This window comes from Pelophylax lessonae (genome assembly GCF_965119305.1).
Source record: "Pelophylax lessonae genome assembly, chromosome: 12".
Lineage (NCBI taxonomy): Eukaryota > Metazoa > Chordata > Amphibia > Anura > Ranidae > Pelophylax > Pelophylax lessonae.
Genome location: NC_138779.1, coordinates 55,821,639 through 55,846,052, shown reverse-complemented (window position 1 = coordinate 55,846,052; position 24,414 = coordinate 55,821,639). Strand labels below are relative to the sequence as shown.

Sequence of the window (24,414 nt, the reverse complement as noted above, 5' to 3'; positions counted from 1 at the left end):
ATGCAATATTTTTCGCAACAGTGTGCCTTTAAGTAGAACTGTAGCTTGATGAATCAGGTCTCCAGGTCAAAACCGTGAGAAGTGCGAACGTCTCATACCGACGCCACGTCCTTCTATGGCGCAATCATCCGAGCTGACAATCTAATAATAACTCCATATGACCCCCAGATACGCTACCTTCAGTCCGTTTCCTTATCTAAACCACAAACCCCATAGCTAGCCGCCAAGCAGCTCCAGAACGCCTCACCTCTCCCCCTGACCTTTTATTGTATTGATCGCCGCTCTGAGCTTTCCTTAAGCAGCTTTGCGTCATTCGATAGATGTGGTTCTGGCGGTGTGTCCTTGTGTAATAAATGCAGGTGTTTATCTGTTCTGTGATGTAATGGCCACATTGCTTAACGTTTACTGCGCACACAGAAGCAAAAATAATTCAAACATTGTGACAAATGCTGTTCGTTAGAACTACAAGATATTTTTAATTGCTTTGCAGTACGGGATGAACCATTTCTTCTGACCTCATTGATGTCAGTGTGCCGCAAATGAGGATGTAGTTTAGGTGTCAGTAATTTACAAGCCTGCATGGAAAAAAAAAGGTTCCTGACATGTCACAATATACAGCAATAGCATTTTATTTTTTTCCAGAAAAGCTCATCTTTATTTATTAAAAAGTCACCCTGCAGCTTCAGTCAGTGACTTTGCCTAGGCTGAGATGATGTCAGTGTGCTGCAGGGCTGAGATGATGTCAGTGTGCTGCAGGGCTGAGATGATGTCAGTGGGCTGCAGGGCTGAGATGATGTCAGTGTGCTGCAGGGCTGAGATGATGTCAGTGGGCTGCAGGGCTGAGATGATGTCAGTGTGAGCAGGCAAGAGAATGCGTTTCCTGTCTCCTTTCCCTTAGGGATCACACTGCAACATTGCATCAAGTCACATGGTGAAAGGCTGCAGCAGGCGTTGATCTGTGTCACCAATTTGCGAGTGAACAGTGTCTTTTCTGAGCCGGCATCTTAGGGGTCAATTCACAAATCTTTGCCACATGCGGCAAGGGTATCATGTTACTCACTTGCATAAATTATTGCATGCGGTAAAAAAAAAAGTCCAATTCATAAAAAAAAAACAAAAAAAAAAAACAACAATTTTGTGGTAAACGAGAGAGAAAAAAAAAAAAAGGTGGGTAAATATCGCAAAAAATCGTGTGATTTACTGTTAAGTGCACTTCACAAACGAAACAGGAACTAAAAAAAGATGCAATATTTAACACCATCCTTTTAGGGGCAGGAACCAGTGTGGTACCTGAAAGAGGGGCCTATTCAAACCCTCAGAAAGGGGCATTCCACCCAAGAGCCAATTCAACCCACAGAAGACCCACAGAAAGGGGCCTAATTTCACCCACAGAACAGGGTACTATTCCACCCACAGAAAGGGTGCAATACGACCCACAGAAAAGGGGTCTAATTGCACCCACAGAAGACCCAGAGAAAAGGGGCCTAAATTTCCCCACAGAAGGGGGCCTATCTCCACCCACAGAAGACCCTTGGTAAGGGGGCCTAATTCACACCCACAGAAGACCCTTGGGAAGGGGGCCTAATTCCACCCACAGAAGACCCTTGGGAAGGGGGCCTAATTCCACCCACAGAAGACCCTTGGGAAAGGGGCCTAATTCCACCCACAGAAGACTCACGGAAAGGGGGCCTCATTCCACCCACAGAAAGGGGGCCTAATTCCACCCACAGAAGAACCATGGGAAGGGAGCCTAATTCCACCCACAGAAGAACCATGGGAAGGGAGCCTAATTCCACCCACAGGAGATCCTTGGGAAGGGGGCCTATCTCCACCCACAGAAGACCCTTGGGAAGGGGGCCTAATTCCACCCACAGAAGACCCTTGGGAAGGGGGCCTAATTCCACCCACAGAAAGGGGGCCTAATTCCACCCACAGAAGACTCACAAGAAGGGGGTCTAATTCCACCCACAAAAGACCCACGGGAAGAGGGCCTAATACCACCCACAGGAAGTGGTACTATTCTACCCACAGAAAGGGGTCTAATTGCACCCACAGAAATGGGTACAATACTACCCTCAGAGAGGGGTCACTGTAATACTTTTGGTTATATACACCATTACAACAACAAGTTAAACATGGATAGGAACATGAAAAATACTGCATTTAATCACCAATATTTTTTATTTGGCCATTAAAGAACGGAGCAAACAAGGTATTTAGAGGCAGCCGTTTACAATGACAGTGACACAATGTAGGAAGGATCTAAGAAAAAAGGCTGGCAGTGATTCTTTTTTGTTTTTACTTTAGAGCCGGTTCACACTGGGGCGACTTGTCAGGCGACTTAGTCCCCTGACAAGTCGCGCTCCATTCAGTGCAATGGAACCGTTCTAATCAGAGCGACTCAAAACGCTCCGACTTAGAAAAAGGTTACTGCACTACTTGGGGCCACTTCGGAGCGGCTTGCATTGACTTCTATTAGAGAAGTAGTTTGCAAGCCACGCTGAAGTCGCGCTGCAGGGGGCGGCATCAGAGTCGGGTGGCTTTGAAGCCGCCCCAGTGTGAACCGGATCCAAGAGTATGCTGGGAGGGTTGTCCCAGAAGATTGGTGGTCTCCTGGGAGTGCAGGGGGGCTGTGCAATGTAAAGGGGGCTTTAAAATAAAAGGAGCTGTGTACTGTGCAGGGGGAAGGGGCTGTAAAATGAAAGGGGCTGTATACTGTTATTTTTTAAATTATTTAAAATGTAAGTTTTTTTCCCTGAAACTTCCCTCTTAAAATGAAGGTACATGCTATATGCCGATAAATAAAAATGTTTAAAAAAATTATAAAAAAAATATATAGGCAAGTTTCCACAATATAAACATTGGCTGAAGCACAGAATTGGGCAAAAAAACTTGGAACAATCCAGTAAAGAGCACTTTCAACAGCTCTAGTGGGCCATACATAAAACTACACATTTTTATGAATGTATGGCATGATGAATTTAGTAAAGGAGCGCAACACAGAACACAGCTTAATAGCTATTTTAAGGCAACAGAGTTCCACATGGAAAAGACAGAGCTTGGATTACCAAGCATCAGGAGACGTCATTTGAGAAGGTGGTTCAAATTTCAATTCCTCCAAATACAGATTACTGTAATAAATGTTAAGACTAAAAAAATTGTTTTTTTTTTTGCAAAAGAAAAATAAACATATTAAAACAAAAAATGTTAAAGAAATAACCTTAACCTCTTGCCGACCGCTGCACGACTATATACGGCGGCGGTCAGCCCCTCCTGGACAAAGTGACGTACATATACGTCACTCGCCCGGGAGCCAATAGGGGGCGGGCAAGCGCGCGCCGCCGGAGGCGCGCTCCCACCCCCGCTCGTTCTCGGACACTCCAGCGCGAGTGACCGGCGGCTCGGATGTCCGCCGGTCACTCACGATCGTCCGTTACAGAGGGAGAAAGGCAGGCGGCTGATGTAAACAAAGCCGCCTGTCATTCTCCCTGGTGTAACTGCAGAGATCATACGATCCTGCTATTTAGGATCGCCCCTTTACAGTAAGAAGTACGCCCCTAGGGACACATTTAACCCCTGCCTCTCCAATAAAGTTAACCCCTTCCCTGCCAGTGTAATTTTTACAGTAACAGTGCATATGTATAGCACTGATTACTGTAGTAATGTAATGTCACTGGTACCCCCAAAAGTGTCAAAGATGTCAGTCAAGGGTACGATCTTTCCGTATCAATGTCGCAGTCCCGCAAAAAAAAAAAAAAAATCGCAGATCGCCGCCATTACTCGTTAAAAAAAAAAACATCTTTGCCTTAGTTAGTAAACGCAATAACTTTTGCGCAAACCAATCAAAATACGCTTATTGCGTTTTTTTTTTACCAAACATATGTAGCAGAAAACAAATTGGCCAAAAATGTTAAAAAATTTTGATTTTCACATTTTTATTTGGGGGGAATTTCATATAAAAAATTTGAAAAATATTGTTATTTTTTCAAAATTGATGCTCTTTTTTTGTTTATAGCCCAAAAAGTAAAAAAAAAAAAAAAAATCAAAATACCACCAAAAAAAAGCTTTGTGGGAAAAAAAGGACGTCAATTTCATTTGGGTACAGCGTCGCACGACCGCGCAATTGTCCGTTAAAATCATGCAGTGCCAAATCGCAAAATAGGCCCTGGTCAGGAAGGGGGTAAAATCTTCCGGGGCTTAAGTGGTTAAACAACCCCTAACCACCGAATGGTGCAATAAATTACTGCATGAGAAAATGCGGTAGTTATCAATCAAAAAATACCGCACGTGTTATTTATCGCTAAATTCTTAATGAACCGAACTTTCACAACTGATTCACTGCATGCGTTATTATAGCGCATTTTTTTTTGCTGTTATTTAACGCTTAGTGAATTGACCCCTTAGTCCAGTAGATGGTGACCCTGGATGATGCCTTAACAAAGATGGCACTGTCTATCTGGAGAGAAAGGCAGATGAAAGCATGGTCAGGAGGAGTACGGTGGTCTCTGTAAGAGGCAACAAATACCTTGAAGTGCTACACTCTACAGGATAAATTTACACCGTATCAGACCTGGCCACATTTAAAAGTATAACTAAAAGGCAAAACTTTTTTTTCTGTTTTGGATAGTGCAGAGAGATTAGAGCCCCTGCTAGTTTTTATTGCCGTCTGTGCCCCTATGAGGGAGATTCCTCCTCTCTATTTGTCCTGTTAACCATTATCATTGAAAGTGAAGGTAAAAGAAAATCCCAAATTTTGGGTTGCTCCCAGAAAAGTAAGAGGGGAAATCTTCCAATGGGGCACTAGTTCTGGTGACCCGGTGGGCGGGGAGGGGGTCCAAGGAATTCCTATATTTGCAGGAATTTCCGCTCACTTCCTGTTTGTCTATAGAACAGAAAGTGAAGGGAAATCTCCACAATGGGACAAAGATGCCAAAAACAAACCCTACAGGGGTTATAACTCTCCCTTGCTCTATCCAAAATAAAAAATAAAAATTTCTATAGTTCTACTTTATTAGCCGTACCCTGTAATTAACACACTACCGTACTACAACTGTGTGCATAATAGATGGTAAGAGAGCAGCCAAATTCACTTGGATGGGTCACATTTGGTGGCAGTATGGCCCAGTGAAAATGACAGGGGGTATCATTTTTGCAGGATTTATAATAATAAACATGTTATACTTGCCTGCTCTGTGCAAAAAAAAATTCACCTCCTCTTCTGCAGTCCCCAGCTGGTGCTCTTGGCTCCTCCTCTTTTCCAATAGCCCTCATACCAAGCTGCTTGCTAAGGGCCACTTGTGCAGGCTCGACCCCGAGCCGGGCTGTGTGCATCTATAGACACACACCGCGCGGCTCGGTCTCACCCCCAATCCCTCCTCACATGATTTGACTGACAGCAGCAGGAGCTAATGACTCCCACTACTCTCAGCCAAACCTGTGAGAGAGGAAAGAAGAGCTGCTGCAGACAGGACAGCGCTAGATTGAGAGAAGACTCGGGGGGAGGGGGGGAGCTACTGTTGAAAGATTTTTTACCTTAATGCAGAGAATTGAAAAAAAAAAAAAACACCTTTTTACTTTTACTTCCACCTTGGGGGGGGGGGGGTTTAAAAACATGGCTCAATTGTCTGTTTTTTTTTTATAACCCCCAACAGAAAATATAAAGGAGTCCTAACACACTACTTAGCATGCATGGAATCAGCATGAAAAAAAAAAAAAAATAATAATTTGAGTAATTAATTTTAAACAAAGAAAAAAAAGTTGGAAAAAAAATGGATGACTTATCGTAAAATCAATTTCTCTGATGTTCATTGACAGACACAGCTCGTGACATTCTTGACCATTGGGTTATGCTGCCCCTACAGGAGTAGGGGCTACACCCATGGGTAGTCCCAGGGGGTATACTCCCTCTTCCTGCTATAGGTACTCAGTTTTGTTACAAGCAGTGTCAGGAGAATTATAACTCCACAGAGGGGTGGGTGCTGTGTCCATCAATGAACATTAGAGAAATGTTTTTTGGGTAGGTCAAAAATCCCATTTTCTCTTTCGTTCATTGACGGACACAGCTCTGTTCTTGACCGTTGGGACGTCCCAAAGCGTTAAACATGAGGGATGGGAAAACAGTAAAAAATTCCCATGGCTAAACAGTAGCCAACCAGGCAAAATGGGCTTAACCAAAACAACAGGTAATAGCCATTGAAAAGGCCACCTTTTGGGACAGCATAAGCAGGGGAATCTCCCGAATATTTTCAAAGGGAGACTTCTGTAGCGCTGAATCCCAAGGCGGCAACGGAGCTCGCACTGGAGGAACCAAATGTCAGGCACCCTGAAGAAAAGTCTGCATCAGAGAGTGTGTGGCCAAAGGTCGTTGGAAAAAGCCCTCTAAGGCCGATACCTGGCCCTTGATGGTACTGAAGGCCCATTTCTGTTCAATCCCCTGTTGAAGGAAGGTTAAGAGCCAAGCCACTGAGAAGGAGTGAGGATGAACCACAAGATACTCACACCACGCAATGTACGTCTTCCACGTACGTACAATGTTGGATCTTCCTAGAAGTAGATTTCCTAGTCTTTAACAACGTAGGAATCATCGACTCAGACAAACCTCTATCCTTTAGCACCTGGCATTCAACAGCCAAGCTGTCAAAGCCAGCGATTGTAAATCAGGATGGAAGATTGGTCCTTGGGTCAGCAGATCCTCCATGAAAGGAAGCTTCCAAGGAATGTTGGCGACCAGCCACACTAAATCAGCGTACCAAGCCCGGCGAGGCCAGTCCAGAGCCACTAAGATGACTGCAATCCCTTCTGCCTTGATCCTGCATAGGAGTCTGGGCAGAAGCTTGAGAGGAAGGAAAGCGTAGATCAGACGATGTTGACCCCACGGGGCCACCAGCGCATCCGTCAGTGGATCTCTTGACCAAGCCACAAACCTCTGCACCTTTCTGTTGAGCCGAGACGCCAACAGATCCACCTGGGGGGTGTCCCACCCGAAACACAGCTGATGAAAAACCTCCGGATGAAAGGACCATTCTCCTTGGTTTAACGCCTGCCGACTGAGGTAATCCGCCTGCCAATTTTCCACCCAAGGAATGTGTATGGCAGGGAGGGCTGGAACCAACCGTTCTGCCCACCTTAGAATGCTGGCTACCTTCAGTGCCGCCAGGGCATTTCTTGGTGATTGACATAAGCCCCGGGCCAGGGCACTGTCCGATTGAATGTGCACTGGGCATCCGTGAAGACAATCTGTCCAATGATCCAGACACAATCTGATCACTCTGAGTTCCAAGACATTGATCGCTAGTCTGGACTCTTCCAGCGTCCAGATCCCCTGAGCAGAATGCTTGCCGAGGACACCCCCCACAGCCGGACAGGCTGGCATCCGTGGTGACCACTGTCTAATACAAGGGGAGAAAGGATTTTCCCAGCCTAAGCGCCGGAGAGCAAAACCACCATTATCAGGGATCCTATTGTCCAGAGAATGCAGAGTCTTGTCCCACTTGGTCAAAATCTCCCACCGCCGAAATCACCGCCCATGGGGCTCCACTGTCATGGGCGCCGCTATTTGCAATTGCAAACCCCAAAAAATGTCAGCCGAACTACACAAATATGGTCACAGTGTATAGGCTGTACATAGGCTACACCAAAATGGCGGCACCACAAGGCATACAGGGACCCAGAATTGGGAGACTAGGCCTCAGGACAGACCTAGGCAGGATAGGGGACCCCGGCAGAAGGCCCCACCAGGCACAACCCCCCCCCCTCCCCACACAATCGATCATCCAGTCACCAGCGGCGCACACGCCCTGGCCCCCATCGCCAGTTAGCACCCTGCTCCCACCCCAGGAAAGTGGCCAGACCACCCAAAAAAAATGCATCCCCCAGCATATGTGGAGGGGGGGGCAGGATGAGGGACTTGGCGGGGGGGTGCCTGCAGGAAGGAGGGGAACCCGGGGTCCGACCGTCCCAAGGAGGGGCCCATGCCCACCCCAAAACCCTAAAGGGGTAGAGGGGGGATAGCTAATCACCAAACCCGTAAACCAGATGGGCATCACTCCAGACAGATCCTCCTCTTGACTAGAGCAGGAAGAGAGAGTATACCCCCTGGGACTGCCCATGGGTGTAGCCAGAAGTTTTTTTTCTGCCTAGTGTCCTACTCCTATAGGGGGCAGCATAACCCAATGGTCAAGAATGACAGGAACTGTGTCTGTCATTAAAACGAAAGAGAAATTAGAAATATTAACATTGCCTTCGTACATTTGGAAAAGGAAAGGCGTCAATGTCTTGTAACCACATTTAACTTTCCAAACCTTTAATGAAGATATATAAAGATGACAAGAGTGGCACTGGGTGGGTAGGAAAAAGTGACAGTTTTGAAGACAAGGAAAGTAGGCAGAAGGATTTACTGAGCCGAAACAGTGAGTGGAAAAAAAAAAAAAAGAAAAAACCCCTCCCAAAAAAAAAGGGACTGCAAGTCCTAATGGTATACACATTTATGATGACTCAGGAGACACGGCCCACTAGATGAGGGGCTTCAGTTTCCATCCTGGCCTTCTTTGCCTGCCCTCCAATCCTAAATGGTAGCCAGTTTGCTTATTTTGTGAATGACCCTGAGTCTAGGTCTTAAAAAATAATTCTGTGTGTTCTTTGATTCAAGCACCACCCCTGTTTAAGCCCACAAAGCAGCCTTGCCTACATGGAATTAAACAGCACATCTTGGAATATGCACATGGAATATGGCAAGAGACTGTAGTTCTGCCTGGCCGCAGCAAATTATATGAAACTTAAGTAAAAGTTAAATGCGGGATCTTTCTGACCGCAGCAGACGATGATGAAAGCAGTACAAAATCAAATACAGGGAGTTGGTTCCCTATCTTCCATGTAAGCCTGTATTGTCTTTTCCATGGCCAAGGAGCCCGGCCATCCTTTGCCCCATGGCCAAGGAGCCTGGCCGTCCTTTGCCCCATGGCCAAGGAGCCCGGCCGTCCTTTGCCCCATGGCCAAGGAGCCCGGCCGTCCTTTGCCCCATGGCCAAGGAGCCCAGCCCTCCTTTGCCCCATGGCCAAGGAACCCGGCCGTCCTTTGCCCCATGGCCAAGGAGCCCGGCCGTCCTTTGCCCCATGGCCAAGGAGCCCGGCCCTCCTTTGCCCCATGGCCAAGAAGCCCGGCCCTCCTTTGCCCCATGGCCAAGGAGCCCGGCCGTCCTTGGCCCCATGGCCAAGGAGCCGGCCGTCCTTTGCCCCATGGCCAAGGAGCCAGCCGTCCTTTGCCCCATGGCCAAGGAGCCCGGCCGTCCTTTGCCCCATGGCCAAGGAGCCCGACCGTCCTTTGCCCCATGGCCAAGGAGCCCGGCCGTCCTTTGCCCCATGGCCAAGGAGCCCGGCCATCCTCTGCCCCATGGCCAAGGAGCCCGGCCATCCTTTGCCCCATGGCCAAGGAGCCCGGCCATCCTTTGCCCCATGGCCAAGGCACCCACACCCTCTTTTACATTGCCAGGGAAGCCACCCTATCCCAATGTAATCATCTCGACCTGGCAGAAGAAGACATGGAAGATATGAATGGTACTCACTGGAAATGATGGGGTACGAATTGTCATGCGACTTGCGCATTCCCAAGTCACAGGACAAGTCGAACAAGTGTGAAAGGGGCCTTAGCCAATGACTGGTCACAGGTGAATTGGGGCTCATATCAGGTTCACATTATATTTTTAAATTTTACATAGTCTGTGGGTGCAACAAAATAATAATAACAATAATAATAATTTCCCTTGGCACATTGCAGAGGACCGGCACAAATTATAATATCCAAGTGATTATACATGCACATGAAAGACTCTACAGGAAGCCTGCACTGCGGGTACGCTTGGAACGCTCAACAATGACAAGCTGGACATCGAACTTTCCTTGCTTACACAACTCCCCGCTGTTCCTGCAACACAGGAGCCCTCTTCACATGGTGTCACATGAGGAAACCCAGACAGGGGAAGTCACACTCTCAGAGCCACCAACGCATTCACACTGGTGATAAGTGTCACTAAATGAGTCGGGCAAGTCCTACATGTCTCCAGTATATAGGCAACCGCCCTGATTATCTGTGGATCCCTGTAGTATCACTCTACATCAACCATATTTCTTCATAGGTTGGGTTTATGTACAAAGCATTTTGATACATTTTCATGAATAGGACCCACTGATCTTAGATGAGGCACTTTCACATTGCATGTTACGAGAGGTAAACTGTAACTTAACATACAAAAAGACAGGTGGATGTAAGCCCTTAGACCCGATTTACACTTCTCTGTTCCTGTGCGTTGCGTTACGGCAGTCAATTCTTTTTGTAACAGAAACCGATCAAAAACTGGAAATTTAGAATTTTTTTCAATGCAGCACACCACAATGCACAGTAGTGTGTTTTGGTACTTTTCAATGCAAGTTGCACCTCTCCTGCCACCTATGTAAAGTGATCCTGCCGCAAATCCGCCACTGGGACCACTTTTATCTGACAGTCGGTCGCTTTACTGAAAAAAAAAAAAGATACCGGGTTATGGCAGCTAGCTGCTGCCATAGCCCCTGTATTTAACGTCAAAGTAATGACGTACATTTAGTTAGGCGGTCAGCAAGTGGTTATGACTTTTTACCAGCCTGGAAGTAAAACCAGTATGGACAGGGAGTTTTCAGTGTCTGAAAGATAAAGTATGACATCATTCGCCACACAAATTACCATTGTGCTTATTTTCAATATAATAAAAGTGGTTTACCAAACTGCACAATGGTGGCGTAATCTGTCATCAAAGAATTGACTTCTAGCTGAAGCAATATCTCCGACAATGGAAAGTTTACCTGGGGAGAGGGACAATCTACTAAATAACGTTCCACAAAAGTTTGTATTCCTTATATAATCTGGTCCATACAGACAACTAGAAAATACCTCTGCAAATATAAAATATGCCATCGTCAAACACGTGCCAAAAAGGGAACAGTGAGAATCAAAAACTTTTTAAAAAGTAATTGGTTCCCGAAGATCAAAGTGTCTGAAAAACAATTCAAACTTTTCTATTCTGAGTCTTTTTTTCTCTCCTGGGTTTATCTGATTGGCTGATATGGGTCAGTAGGCCCGAGAGAGCCAATCAGATCTAATCCCACACTGGAACATAACTGTTCTAATTTTAGACAAATGTATTCTTGTGGTTGCTGCTTTTTTAGAAGGACTGGAGCCATTTAAGGTGGTTGAAGAATATATTTGATGGATGTTTAGATATCTCTTCATGTTGGCACTTTTGTTCCCCCCTTTTTTTGTGTTCTTTTCTCAGTTGCATTTTATGTATGAAATGATGAATGCACGTGGAAGTTGAAGTTTAAAGTAGAACTTCACCCAAAAGTTCTGCTCTTCCTCCTCCTTTACACATGGCACATTTTTATTTTTTTTTAACTGGGGATTGGGGGGGGGGTACCAGATTTGGACAGGTACCCACTCCCCCACGTCCAGTCAGATCGCCCACCCCCCACTCCAGCCTTTAGAGAAAGATCACAGGTCCCAGGAGGCTGCAGGACCAGTCACAAATGCAGCACGGCTTGCACATGCGCAGTTGAAAGCCGGCTGTGAAGCTGCAAAGCTTTACTGCCGGTTTCCATTAGTGAAGATGCCAGCTTCTGAAGCCGATTGACAAATTGGCTCATGTGGGGACATCAAGGGATCCCTGGACAGGTAAGTTAAAAGTTAATTAAAAATAAAAAATCAGCAGCTCCAGTATTTGTACCTGTTGTGCTGACTTTTGGGGGGGCTTGTATTTTCTGAATAATTATTAAACCCGCGCTAAGTGTAAGGCCCCTTTCAAACACGGAGTCCGTCAGGCGGACTCCGTTTTTCTCAGCAGGGGATCGATCCGCCAATCCCCTGCTGAGCAGGCGGATGACAGCTGTCAGGTCCCCTTTCTTCTCTTGGGGGGATTGGGGGAATCGAATGGGAACGGACTGTCTGTCCGTTCTCATGCGATCTGATCCGCCAGACGGATGGAAAATAGGGTTTCTATCCGTCCGGTTTTGACAGATCGGATCAGATGTTAGCGGACATGACTCCGCTGACATCCGATGCCCCATAGAGATGCATGGGGCGTGCGTTCAGATCCGCCAAAAAAAACTATTATAAATATTAATTATTCATGTGAAAAATATAATGTAAAAAAATTCTTAAAAGTGCAGTAGTGCTAAAAAAATTGTACATAAATTGCCCAATTACTTAAAAGTGCAATAATTGCGCATGAATTTATTTACTAACAAAAAGTTCCAAGTAAAAGCGGCATGTAGAAAAGACACAGCTCTTCCGGGAACGCCGACTAGCGTGCGTTCCACGGATAACAGGAAGTGACGTCAATGGTTTCAGCGTATTTCCGGGTATGCTGAAACCATTGATGTCACTTCCTGTCCTTCGGGGAACATACGCTAGTCGGCGTTCCCGGAAATTTTCTACATGCCGGTTTTATATGGAACTTTTTGTAAGTAAATGAGTTTATGCGCAATTAAATACTCTTTTCTATGGACTTTACAATGTGGGCTGTCTGTTTATTTTGAAAGATTCGTTATAAGGCGATATACAGTGACAGAGTGCTATCATCTAGTGGATTTACGTCTCATCTCACCAGTTCCAAGCCTATCTGACCCCCAGACTGAAACAGCTGAGGGTCCATTGTTTCTGGTGAGTAGGGATACAGGAGGGGAGTGGAACACTCTGCACCGCTTGATTCGTTTGAAGCACCCCAGCACCTTTGTTAGGCACTCCAAGCACTTTCTATTACCAAGCACAATTGCACTATTTATGGACTTCCTTTTTTTTTAGCACTAATGCACTTTTAAGGAATTGCACAATTTATGGAGATTTTTTAGCCCTACTGCACTTTTAAGATTTTTACACTATATTTTAAACATGAATTATTAATATTATATGATTGTCAATTGTATAATTGCAAGCGCTGTTTTATTGTTAGTCATGGGCTTGCGTTTTCACTTTTCACAGGATCGTCTGCTGTCATTTTAGTCAGAAGGTAATGAGAAACCAAGCTCAGCCGTCCTGCACTAGGGATTTCCAACTTTGTTAAAGGTGAACTCTAGGATAAGCAAATATTTTCCATATACATGAGTCCTGTGTATTCCTACATCAATCGTGGTGTGCTTTGTGCATTTCTTCCAGATCAGTGCAGTAATCCAATGTGAGACTTCACCCCCATGCAGGAGCTTCCTATTATAAAGATCGGTCAATGCTGCTTTTGCAGGGTGACTGGTCCTGTCTCTGCTCCTTCCTGTTACTTTCTGCAGGCAGCCTAAAGTGGGTGGGGCCTGCTGAGCCCCTCCCACAGCTCTGCACAGCACAGTGGTGAGGTCACTGCTACTTTTACAAGGTAATATCCATGTTTGCAAAAGACACATGCTGCACATGAATTTAGATAGACTTTTATTGTTATTGAGGAACATATCTGAAAATGTTTTTGTGCCTGGAGTTCAGCTTTAAAACAAAAAATGTCAAATAATGTCTGACAGCACAGTGTTAAAGTGGTTGTTAAGCCACTATGTTATCTTTACATCATCCCCTCTGTCAGATTACATCCTGTATCCTAGTTCCTGCACTTTACAAAAAAGACAATTTCTACTGGTTTTCACAGCTCATATCAGCGATCACCTGACTCCCGACTCTCTCCTTTCCCCATCTGACATCTCCAGTGGGTGGGGCCAAGAACTTCCTCTGATGTCAGGCAGGGAGGAAGGGAGGAATGGAGGAGAGAGCAGGGAGTGAAAACAGGTAGAAATCTGATTTTTTTTAAATAAACCACAGGAACTAGGATACAGGTTGCTATCTAACAGAGGGGACGGTGTAAAGATAACATTGTTTTGTAGCAGCTGGAAGGGGAGCAGATCGGCACTAGTAAGCGGACAGGCGGGGGGGGGTCAGCGGAAGAGAGAGGAGAGCAGCAGATAGCAGCAGATGACAGAGGCACGTACACTGACCACGGTCTCAGGGCTCAGCAGCCATGATACACCGTGGTCAGTGTACAGAGGGGAGTGCAGAAACTGGCAGGCTCAGCCAAGTTTTTTTTAGGAGATACAGGGGGCCAAATTACACAGCACAAGCACTGTGCTATATAACATGCTTTAATGGAACAGGATATTTTTTTTTTTTCTTTTTTAGGGTAACAAAAACAAACACTTTAAGCAACACATAACTCTGTAGCTGAAAATGATCTGCTTCCCTATGTAAGCGGTATGTAATAGACAGAGTAACCTTGTTAGCACTAAATGGACACAAATTGCCATGCATTATGGAGCGATCACTATGCACTGCAGACAAACATCCAATATTCTGTATATAGCAATGTTTTTAGTTTTTGTACAGTAAAAATGGCGATGTTATATACAGTTAGATCATCAAACGGGAGCATCGTGTGTTATTATTCAACAGCATAAAACAACAAGCTTAGCTCACTACACAATGATAGAGAAAGCTTTTTTAAAGGAACATGGTTCCCATTGACCACCAATGCAAGGAACATTCTCCTCATTAGTTGCTCACCAATGTAAGGGTCAATCTTCTCACTAACCACCAATGGAAGCAGCATTCTTCTCAGTGACCACCAATGTAAGGAACATGGTTCCCATTGACCACCAATGAAAGGAGCATTTTAACCATTGCCCACCAATGTAAGGAGCATTCTTCCCACTGATCACCAATGTAAGCAGCATTCTTCTCAGTGACCACCAATGTAAGGAACATGGTTCCCATTGACCACCAATGAAAGGAGCATTTTAACGATTGCCCACCAATGTAAGGAACATTCTTCCCACTGATCACCAATGTAAGGGGCATTCTTCCCACTGACCACCAATGGAAGGAGCATTCTTCCCACTGACCACCAATGTAAGGAACATGGTTCCCATTGACCACCAATGAAAGGAGCATTCTTCCCAATAATCACCAATATAAGGAGTATTCTAACCATTGCCCACCAATGAAAGTGTCATTCTAACCAATAATCACCAATGTAAGGAGCATTCTCCTCACTGATCACCAATGTACGGAGCATTCTCCTCACTGACCACCAATGTAAGGAGCATTCTCCTCACTGATCACCAATGTACGGAGCATTCTCCTCACTGACCACCAATGTAAGGAGCATTCTTCCCACTGATCACCAATGTAAGGAGCATTCTCCTCACTGATCACCAATGTAAGGAGCATTCTTCCCACTGATCACCAATGTACGGAGCATTCTCCTCACTGATCACCAATGTAAGGAGCGTTCTCCTCACTGACCACAAATGTAAGGAGCATTCTCCTCACTGACCACCAATGTAAGGAGCATTCTCCTCACTGACCACCAATGTAAGGAGCATTCTCCTCACTGACCACAAATGTAAGGAGCATTCTCCTCACTGACCATCAATGTAAGGAGCTTTCTCCTCACTGATCACCAATGTAAGGAGCATTCTTCCCACTGTTCACCAATGTAAGGAGCATTCTTCCCACTGTTCACCAATGTAAGGAGCATTCTCCTCACTGACCACCAATGTAAGGAGCATTCTCCTCACTGACCACAAATGTAAGGAGCATTCTCCTCACTGACCACCAATGTAAGGAGCATTCTCCTCACTGACCACCAATGTAAGGAGCATTCTCCTCACTGACCACAAATGTAAGGAGCATTCTCCTCACTGACCACAAATGTAAGGAGCATTCTCCTCACTGACCATCAATGTAAGGAGCTTTCTCCTCACTGATCACCAATGTAAGGAGCATTCTTCCCACTGTTCACCAATGTAAGGAGCATTCTCCTCACTGACCACCAATGTAAGGAGCATTCTTCCCACTGACCACCAATGTAAGGAGCATTCTTCCCACTGACCACCAATGTAAGGAGCATTCTTCCCACTGACCACCAATGTAAGGAGCATTCTTCCCACTGACCACCAATGTAAGGAGCATTCTTCCTACTGACCCTTAAAAAATGTATTTAGTAGTGGGTTCCCTGAGAACTGAACATGTGTTCAAAGGTTCCCTTGAGGTAAAAAGGCTTGGAATGGCTGATGTGGAGTGATACGCTCAAGCAGGAGCTCTTTTGAAGAAGGATCACACATTTTATAGAAGTAGTGTAAATAAATCCTGAGAATTCCTTTTAATACCCTACCTACAACTCGTATTCTGCTCCATTTCTACAGACAATGAGGAAGGTTTGTGACACATCTACTTGTCAACCTAATACATGCGCCATTTTTTTTTTTTGTTTTTTTTACACTGGCTTCTAAAACATAAAGAGCTTCAGGAGGAATTTACTAAACACTGTATAAACCTTCACAAAGCTCAGCTCAGTGCTTTGTAAATGATTTACGAAGCTTACAAAATGCTTGCCAAAGCCACGGCCAGCAATCTAAGATGTGTATTCAGCAATTTTAAGTCTAAAGCTGAAGGGTCGTTTACGGGCTTCAAGACTTCAGCTCCAAACTTGTTAAATGCTTCCTAACTGCCTGCTGAACGCAAAGCCCATCAGACAAGATTAAAAACTGCTCCTGTATATTTAACTTGAAGGCCTCCATCAACAGGTTGTAAATATAAGTTAAAAAGAAAGATAGCAAATAAAAATGAGACAAAATGTATTGCTATCACTTTAATGACAACACGGCTTTTTATTGTAGGTTGTAAACTGCTGCAAATAATTACAAAGTGTCGAAGTGTCATAACCGTTCTTCAATAATAAATTCCACATGAATAACCCATCCCTACATTAAATGACAATTCACTATTGAATAGCAACAGCTGTGGACTAACATACACACCTCATATGTTTGTGATAAGTTTGGGAGATACGGTATACTCAAAAGGTAAAAAACAATATTATGTATACCTTATATATTCACCTCCCTCAGACAGAAAAAAAAAACACTATTAAAAAAAATAATAATAAAAAATTGATAATTAGTGACAGTAACTCTTATTCCAATGTTGTGCAAAAAAAAAAAAAAAAAAATATATGTTTAAAAAAAAAAAAAAAGTAATTACGTATATCATAGGTTGAACTTGATGGACTGATGTCTTTTTTCAACCTCACTAACTATGTAACTATGTATACTATATGAAAATAACTTTCTGTTAAGTTGCTGCAAAAGGGAAAAAAAAAAAAATAGGGGGGGGGGGGTGGAGAATATATAATCACTAATGTTCTACAAATAAATAAATAAATAAAAAGTAATTCATAATATTACGCAGCGCTTTACAACATAAGGGTAGACAGTCCAAATACAATACACTTTAATACAGTAGGAATCAGGGGGTCCTGCTCGTCACAGCTTATAATTTTATATATACACATTATATATATATTATACACATATATATATATATATATATATATATATATATATATATATATATATTTTTTTTTTTTTTTTATTTGTTTATTTCAGGTACTTATATAGCGCTGTCAATTTACGCAGCGCTTTTACATATACACATTTTTTTTAATATATTTTTTTTTTATTATAAAAAATATATATTAGGAAAAAATGTATAAAACATATATTAGGAATAATATTCTAATTTTATATATAATTGATAATAACTGACAGTAACTTTTCAGAATGTTCTGCAGAAAAAAAAAACTAAAATATTTTGACTTGCGAGCTACAGATGTCTCCTGACATTAATCAATTCCTTTTTTTTTTTTTTAAGCCAGTTTACAACTTTTTCCCTGCACTCGAGCTGAGTTGGCCCCTCTGCGCTGCACACACATTCTTGCCACATTACTGAACACTTGAAACTCTTGTTGCACACGTCTTAAAAAGAAAAAGGTTTCTACAACTCAGCAAGCAAAGCTCTCTGTTGCAAGGCTGCACATCCCAAATTATTGCTTATAGGTTACAGAATTGCCAACTAAATCTTAGCGCTCACAAGAAGTTGCTAACCCTCACACTGAAGCTGCACCCTCCAATATTTGCAAGTCATTATTTTTTAGACGGATGCTACGCTTCCAATAGATTTTGCAGCAGCCGTTCCAATGATAACTTGCCCAACTTGGCCAGCCACAGATGGAGACATGCCAACGGCGATAGTCCCCGTTAGCACTGCAGCTGTGCGCTCTTGTTCGCTGCAGAAGCTTTACAATGCGTAACGCTGCTAAATATTCAGCAAACGTGCCAAATGCCGGCCGCACTATGTGCAAATCATTCATAAATTTCTAAGACCCCCCCCCCGGGTATTAGCGGACAAGACACAACTTACGCCCTGGCTTTCGGGAAGCCCATGGAGAGAAGGATTTCAAGGGAAGATCCATGCTTGATGGTTCCTGTGCGTTGCTGCCTATTCCTTCGAGGGATGATCTTGCTGTACATCTCATCCTTGGCTGCCATGGTGGGAGGGTGGTGGGGAGAGGGGGGGGGAGCAGTTTACTGTCTCATTCAGCCATGTCACAAACACAAGCTGGTGATAAGAGGCAGCTTGTAGTGTCAGCAGCTGCAGCAGCTTCCTGCAGTAGTCACAGGCAGCGTAGGAAGTGACACATTGTATCAATGATCCAGCACGCCTGCTGTGACCTCACAATTCTCCAGGAGAGCACCCCCTGCACTTCCTCCAGCCAGGTAATGGGCTCCCTCCTTACAAGTCATGTTTGAATGGATCAAAAAGATGTGTCTTCAGGCCACGCTCCCCACTCCCTCCTTCTTAAAGGGGCAGCAATGGAATCCAGTGTGTCAGTAAGAAGCAGCGCATAGTTGCCCATTTTATGCTCATTTACTGCCTCTGACAATGATTACTGCATCCGGGCTGCCACCTGGTGGTGGATAACTGGAGCTGCTGGGAAGACAAGGAATAAAAGGTATGAGCAGGTAAAGTGATTGTAAAGGATCACCTTGTCAAACAACCCATTCTGTGTAAAATAGAAATGAAAAGGCAAAACATTTGTGTTTAGATATAAAAATAGATTATAAATACCTTTATAAGTGATCACATCCCCTCTGTTCTCAGCTGCATAAGAGCTGGGGGAGGAGAAGGAACAGTACAACGATCTTTCCAGTAAAAGGCTGTGCAGGGGGGGGGGGGGCGCATGGCAGGCCAAGTCTGATCATTGGAGGAGAGCAGGCTGAGTTCCCAGCATAGCTAGAGAACTGACCACGCTGTGCTCTCATGCCCATTGTGGTCAGTTTTTAAAAGAAAAGCAGGGGGACTGGCAGTAACACCAGGGATTTCACACAAAGGAAGAGATACAAAGAGAACAGGAATAATGGAATTTTTGTAAAATCTTACCGTAAAATTCCTTTCTCTGAGTCCTCCGACAGTCGCCGCCCCTTCATAATCTTCACCAATGGGTATTGACCTTTGCTCCGTAGGAGTAGCTAGGCAACAAGATTTGTTAATACAAAAGCTTTTAGCATAATCACACCCCTAGGGGGCGGTCCCCTCAGTCAATACCTCCCTGCTTCCAGCATCCTCAACTCAGTTTGGTAGCATAGCAGTAGAGTACATAAACAAAACCCCAAAAGAGGGGCGGGGGCGGCGACTGTCGGAGGACTCAGAGAAAGGAATTTTACGGTAAGATTTTACAAAAATTCCGTTTTCTCTTACGTCCTCCGACAGTCGCCGCCCCTTCATAATCTTCACCAATGGGACGTCCCAGAGCAGTGCAGACATGAGGGGTGGGAAACGCAGCCGCGCACAAAGCAACGCAGTACCCACATCAGAGACAGGAACCTTACCAAAGTAAGAGAACCAACTGGGCAACAGGAAAACATGCTCAACAGGAGCAACAACCCAGGAAAGAACAAGTAACCCAGGGGTAAGACACCCCAACAGCCAAGGGCCCAAAAACAAGGGTCCCTAAGGCACCGCCGCACTAAGAACCTTGCGGCCAAAGGAAGCATCAGCCGGTGCCTGAACATCCACTTTGTAAAATTTTGAGAAAGTGTGAACGGACGACCAGGTCGCCGCCTTACACACCTGGGCCACAGAAGCCCGATGATGACAGGCACAAGACGTACTCAGAGATCTGGTAGAGTGCGCCTTCACAGGGAAAGGAGGAACCTTCCCCCTCAAAGCATATGCCTGCTCAATGGTCTGTCTGATCCATTTGGCGATGGTCGCAGCCGATGCCGCCATGCCCTTCCGAGGTCCCTCAGGAAGGACGAATAGGGAATCCGACTTGCGAAAGGATTTAGTCGACGAAAGGTAAACCCTGATCGCCCGAACAACATCCAAGGAATGCAGGGCAACTTCCTTTGGATGCTTAGGCTTCGCGCAAAGCGAAGGCAAGACAATGTCCTCATTAAGGTGAAACTCCGAGATCCTTTTCGGAAGAAAGGAAGGGTTAGGTCAAAGGACCACCTTATCCAAGTGAATCACCAAGTAAGGAGAGCTGCAGGACAAAGCCGCCAGCTCCGACACCCTGCGAGCCGAAGTGATCGCCACCAAAAAGGCAACCTTCTTGGACAACAGAGACAACGAAATCTCCCTGATCTTTTCAAAAGGAGCCTGTTGCAACACGGACAGAACAAGGTTCAAGTCCCATGGAGGTAAAGGTTCCCTCCTAGGAGGGACCAAATGTCGCACCCCTGAACAAAGGTGCGAATCAACGAATTGGACGCCACCGGGCGTTGGAAAAGAATGGCCAGCGCAGAAATCTGACCCTTAATCGTGGCCAGCGCCAAACGCTGGTCCACACCAGTTTGGAGGAAAGCCAACACTCTCGATACCGAGTATGAGCGAGGGGAATACCCCCTGGACTCACACCAGGCAAAGTACGCTTTCCAGGTACGGTAGTAAATTTTTCCTGAAGAGGCTTTTCTAGCCTTAATCAAGGTGGGAATGACCTCAGGGGAGAGACCCCTATCCTTCAGGACCTGGCTTTCAACAGCCAGGCCGTCAAAGCCAGCGACTGTAAAGCAGGATGGAATATCGGCCCTTGAGACAGAAGGTCGTCTCGAAGCGGCAGACGCCACGGAGCGTCGACTGCCAGATTGACGAGGTCCGCGTACCAAGACCAGCGAGGCCAGTCCGGTGCCACCAGAATTACCGTATGCGGTTCTGAAGCCAGTCTGCGAAGGAAACAGTTGAATCAGGGGAAAGGCATACATCAGACGATACTGACGCCAGGGCGCCACCAACGCGTCCGAGGCGTCCGCCCGCGGATCGCGCGTCCTTGCCACGAACCTTTCCACCTTGTTGTTTAGACGAGACGCGAACAGGTCCACATCTGGAAGATCCCACTTCGCGCACAACATCTGGAAGACATCCGGGTGAAGGGACCATTCTCCCTGGTCCAGGGTCTGGCGACTCAGATAGTCCGCCTGCCAGTTCTCCACCCCCGGAATGTGTACTGCTGATATCGCCGGGACGTGCGTCTCGGCCCATGACAGAATGTCGGCCACTTCCTGAGCCGCTCGGGCACTCCTGGTGCCCCCTTGATGGTTGATGTAGGCCACCCCCGTGGCATTGTCCGTCTGAACCCGAACTGGACGGCCCTGAAGCCGTTCCGACCATTGCAGAAGGCAAAGCTTTATCGCCCTCAATTCCAGAATGTTGATCGGAAGAGACGACTCCTCCTCCGACCAAGTTCCCTGGGCGGACAGAACGCCCAGAACACCACCCCAGCCCGACAAGCTGGCATCCGTGGTGATCACCGTCCACAAAAATGGACGAAAAGACTTGCCCCCAGACACCGCTGGGGACTGGAGCCACCACAGAAGACCCCTTCTGGTGCGATGGCTCAATGAAATCCGTAGATCCAGAGATTGCGGTCGCCCGTCCCACTCGGCCAGAATCTCCGCTTGAAGACCCCGCGTGTGAAACTGGGCAAAGGGAATCGCCTCGAAAGCCGATACCATCAAACCCAGACATCTCATGCATGTCCAGAGAGACGAGTATTGAGTGTCCCTGAGGGACCTGACCTCGTCCTAAAGCGTCCTGAGCTTGTCTTCCGGCAGGAAGACCTTCGCCTGAACAGAGTCCAGAATCATCCCCAGGTAGGGAAGACGAACCGACGGACACAGCGTAGATTTCGGAATGTTTATCGTCCAACCGAACTCCTGCAGAGTCTGCATCGTGGCGGACAGGTGGGTTACCAGATCCTGACTGGCAGGGGACCGAAGTAGGATATCGTCCAGATACCCCAAGACAGAGATGCCCTGAGCTCGCAATAGAGCCAGGACCGGCGCTAGCACCTTGGTGAATACCCGCGGAGCTGAAGCGAGACCGAAAGGTAACGCCACGAATTGGTAATGATCCTCCCCAACGGCGAATCGAAGGTACTTCTGGTGACCCTCGAAAATGGGGATGTGTAGGTACGCATCCTTCAAATCGATGGAGGCCATGAATTCCCCCGGAACCAGGGCAGCCACCACCGAGCGCAGGGATTCCATGCGGAACTTGCGAACCCGCACAAAGCGGTTCAGAGCTTTTAAGGCCAGAATCGGACGCACCTTGCCCTCCTTTCTGGGCACAGTGAACAGATTGGAATAAAACCCCCAAAACCTGTCCTGATGAGGCACCGGAACCACCACTCCTTGGGCCCGCAGGTCCCGCACCGCCAGGTGCAGATCCTGCAAGCGCTCCGGAGATAGCTGAAGATTTGAGGGAAAAAATCTGCCCGCCGGCCGAGAGAGAAACTCGATCTTGTAACCAGATCGAACGATTTCCTGAACCCATCTGTCCCGAATGTGGGCCACCCAGGGCTGCAGAAAAACGCGCAAACGTCCCCCCACCCCAGAATCGGGTGAGGGCACCCCTTCAGGCTGAGTTGGCGTGGGAAGCGGAACCGGACTGGCCGGACTTCTGCTTACCCGCCCACGGCTTCTTCTGGGAGCCTTGGCCTTTGAAAGGCTTGCCTTTGGATTGCGACCGAAAGGCACGAAAAGAACCCTGAGCGGGCCTAAACGAGGAATTCCTTTTACAGCGAAAAGACTTATTCTTGTGAGAGTGGGGCAAGAGAGTGCTCTTACCCCCTGAAACACCTTTTATCAGTGAATCCAACGCCTCACCAAAAAGGCGAGACCCCGCGTAAGGAAAATTAGCCAGCGTCTTGCGAGAAGTTTGGTCAACCAACCAACTCTTCAGCCATATCAGACAACGGTTCAACACCGCTACACTGGATAGGCGCGCCGCCAAGGGGACCAAATCCAAGTCCGCATCACACAAATACATGACACCCTGATGAATTTGATCCACCATAGCCAACGTGGTCGGCGGAGCTGAATCAGTCACCAGGGTGCGCCTGAGCACCTGTGTCCAATCTGCAATAGCTTGGGCTGCCATAATGGAAGCAAAAATAGGCTTCAGCATAGAACCAGCAACCGTATAAGCATGACGGGCAAGGGACTCCAATCTCCTGTCCATAGGGTCCCGGAACACCGGGGTATCCTCAGCAGGAATCGCAGTAGACTTATTCAAAACGGCCACCGCGTGATCCACCTGAGGCGGTACACACCAACGCTCTTCGGTGGAGGGTGAAAATGGATAACGCAGTTTGAACCTATTTGACACAGAAAAGGGCTTTTTTAAATTGCGCCATTGCTCATCAACAGCGTGTTCAAATTCCGCAGGGCAGGGAAAAACCTGCGCTGATTTGCGTTTCCTTTGCGTCCCATAAGAGGACATCAGAGCAGGAGGACTCGGTTCATCCTGCAGACGCAGCGTTTCTTTAATAGAAGTAATCAACTCATCCATGAGTGCAAGCTCTTCAGGCGAGCCAGGGGGAGAAGTATCAACCCCCTCCACCTCAGCCTCCCCCTCAGACCCCATAAGGTCCAGAGAGGAGCGAGACCCTGAGAAGGGCACGCCAGCCACAGCAGCCCCATCGCCCTCTGAATCAGAGGAAATGGATAATCTGGCCCTATTTGCGGATCGATCAGCCATCAGCATCTGCACCTGAGAAGCCAAGTTCGCTACAACAGCAGCCAGATCAGCCCCCTCGGGGGGTGCAGCAGCCCCTTGGCCCCCCACCAGGGCGGGAGGAAACTTGCAATCCTGAGAATCCATGCCCCAGTAATAAACTGAAATAAAGGAACTGTCCCTTTAACACAGCGGCGAGCGCAGCCCACCGCACACTACTGATGTACCGACCCCGCAGGGAAAATGAGCACTGAGCAAGGAAATGCAGGATAAGGAAGGTAAAAACCTGGAGAGACCACACAGGCTGCTGCCACCGATCGCTGTTCCAGTGAAAAAGGAAGTGATGCAATGGCTGACCGACCTATATAGCCTATGAAGGCTCCACAAACATGGCCGCTCGGCCGAGGGATTCAGGCCACAAGAAAATGGCGCCGACATGTGCTTGCTCGATCGTTCGTCGGCAAAATGGCGGCGGTTTGGTGCCATTTACACAGCGCTGTACTAGACAGGGCCGGTCACCACACATTAACCGAAAAAAATGGCGGGCCGCATCAGCGGCCGCCACACAGCATG

At 46.5% G+C, this 24,414-nt stretch overlaps 1 protein-coding gene across 1 annotated transcript in view; it reads right to left on the bottom strand.

Moving 5' to 3' along the window:
• Positions 1-18,654, bottom strand: part of UBASH3B (ubiquitin associated and SH3 domain containing B) — a 169,364-nt gene extending 150,710 nt beyond the window's left edge. The window contains exon 1 of the mRNA XM_082274417.1: positions 18,247-18,654. Within this exon, the coding sequence (XP_082130543.1) occupies positions 18,247-18,374 (128 nt within the window). The 5' untranslated portion in view covers positions 18,375-18,654. The remainder of the gene's footprint in view (positions 1-18,246) is intronic.
• Positions 18,655-24,414: the final 5,760 nt, after the last annotated feature.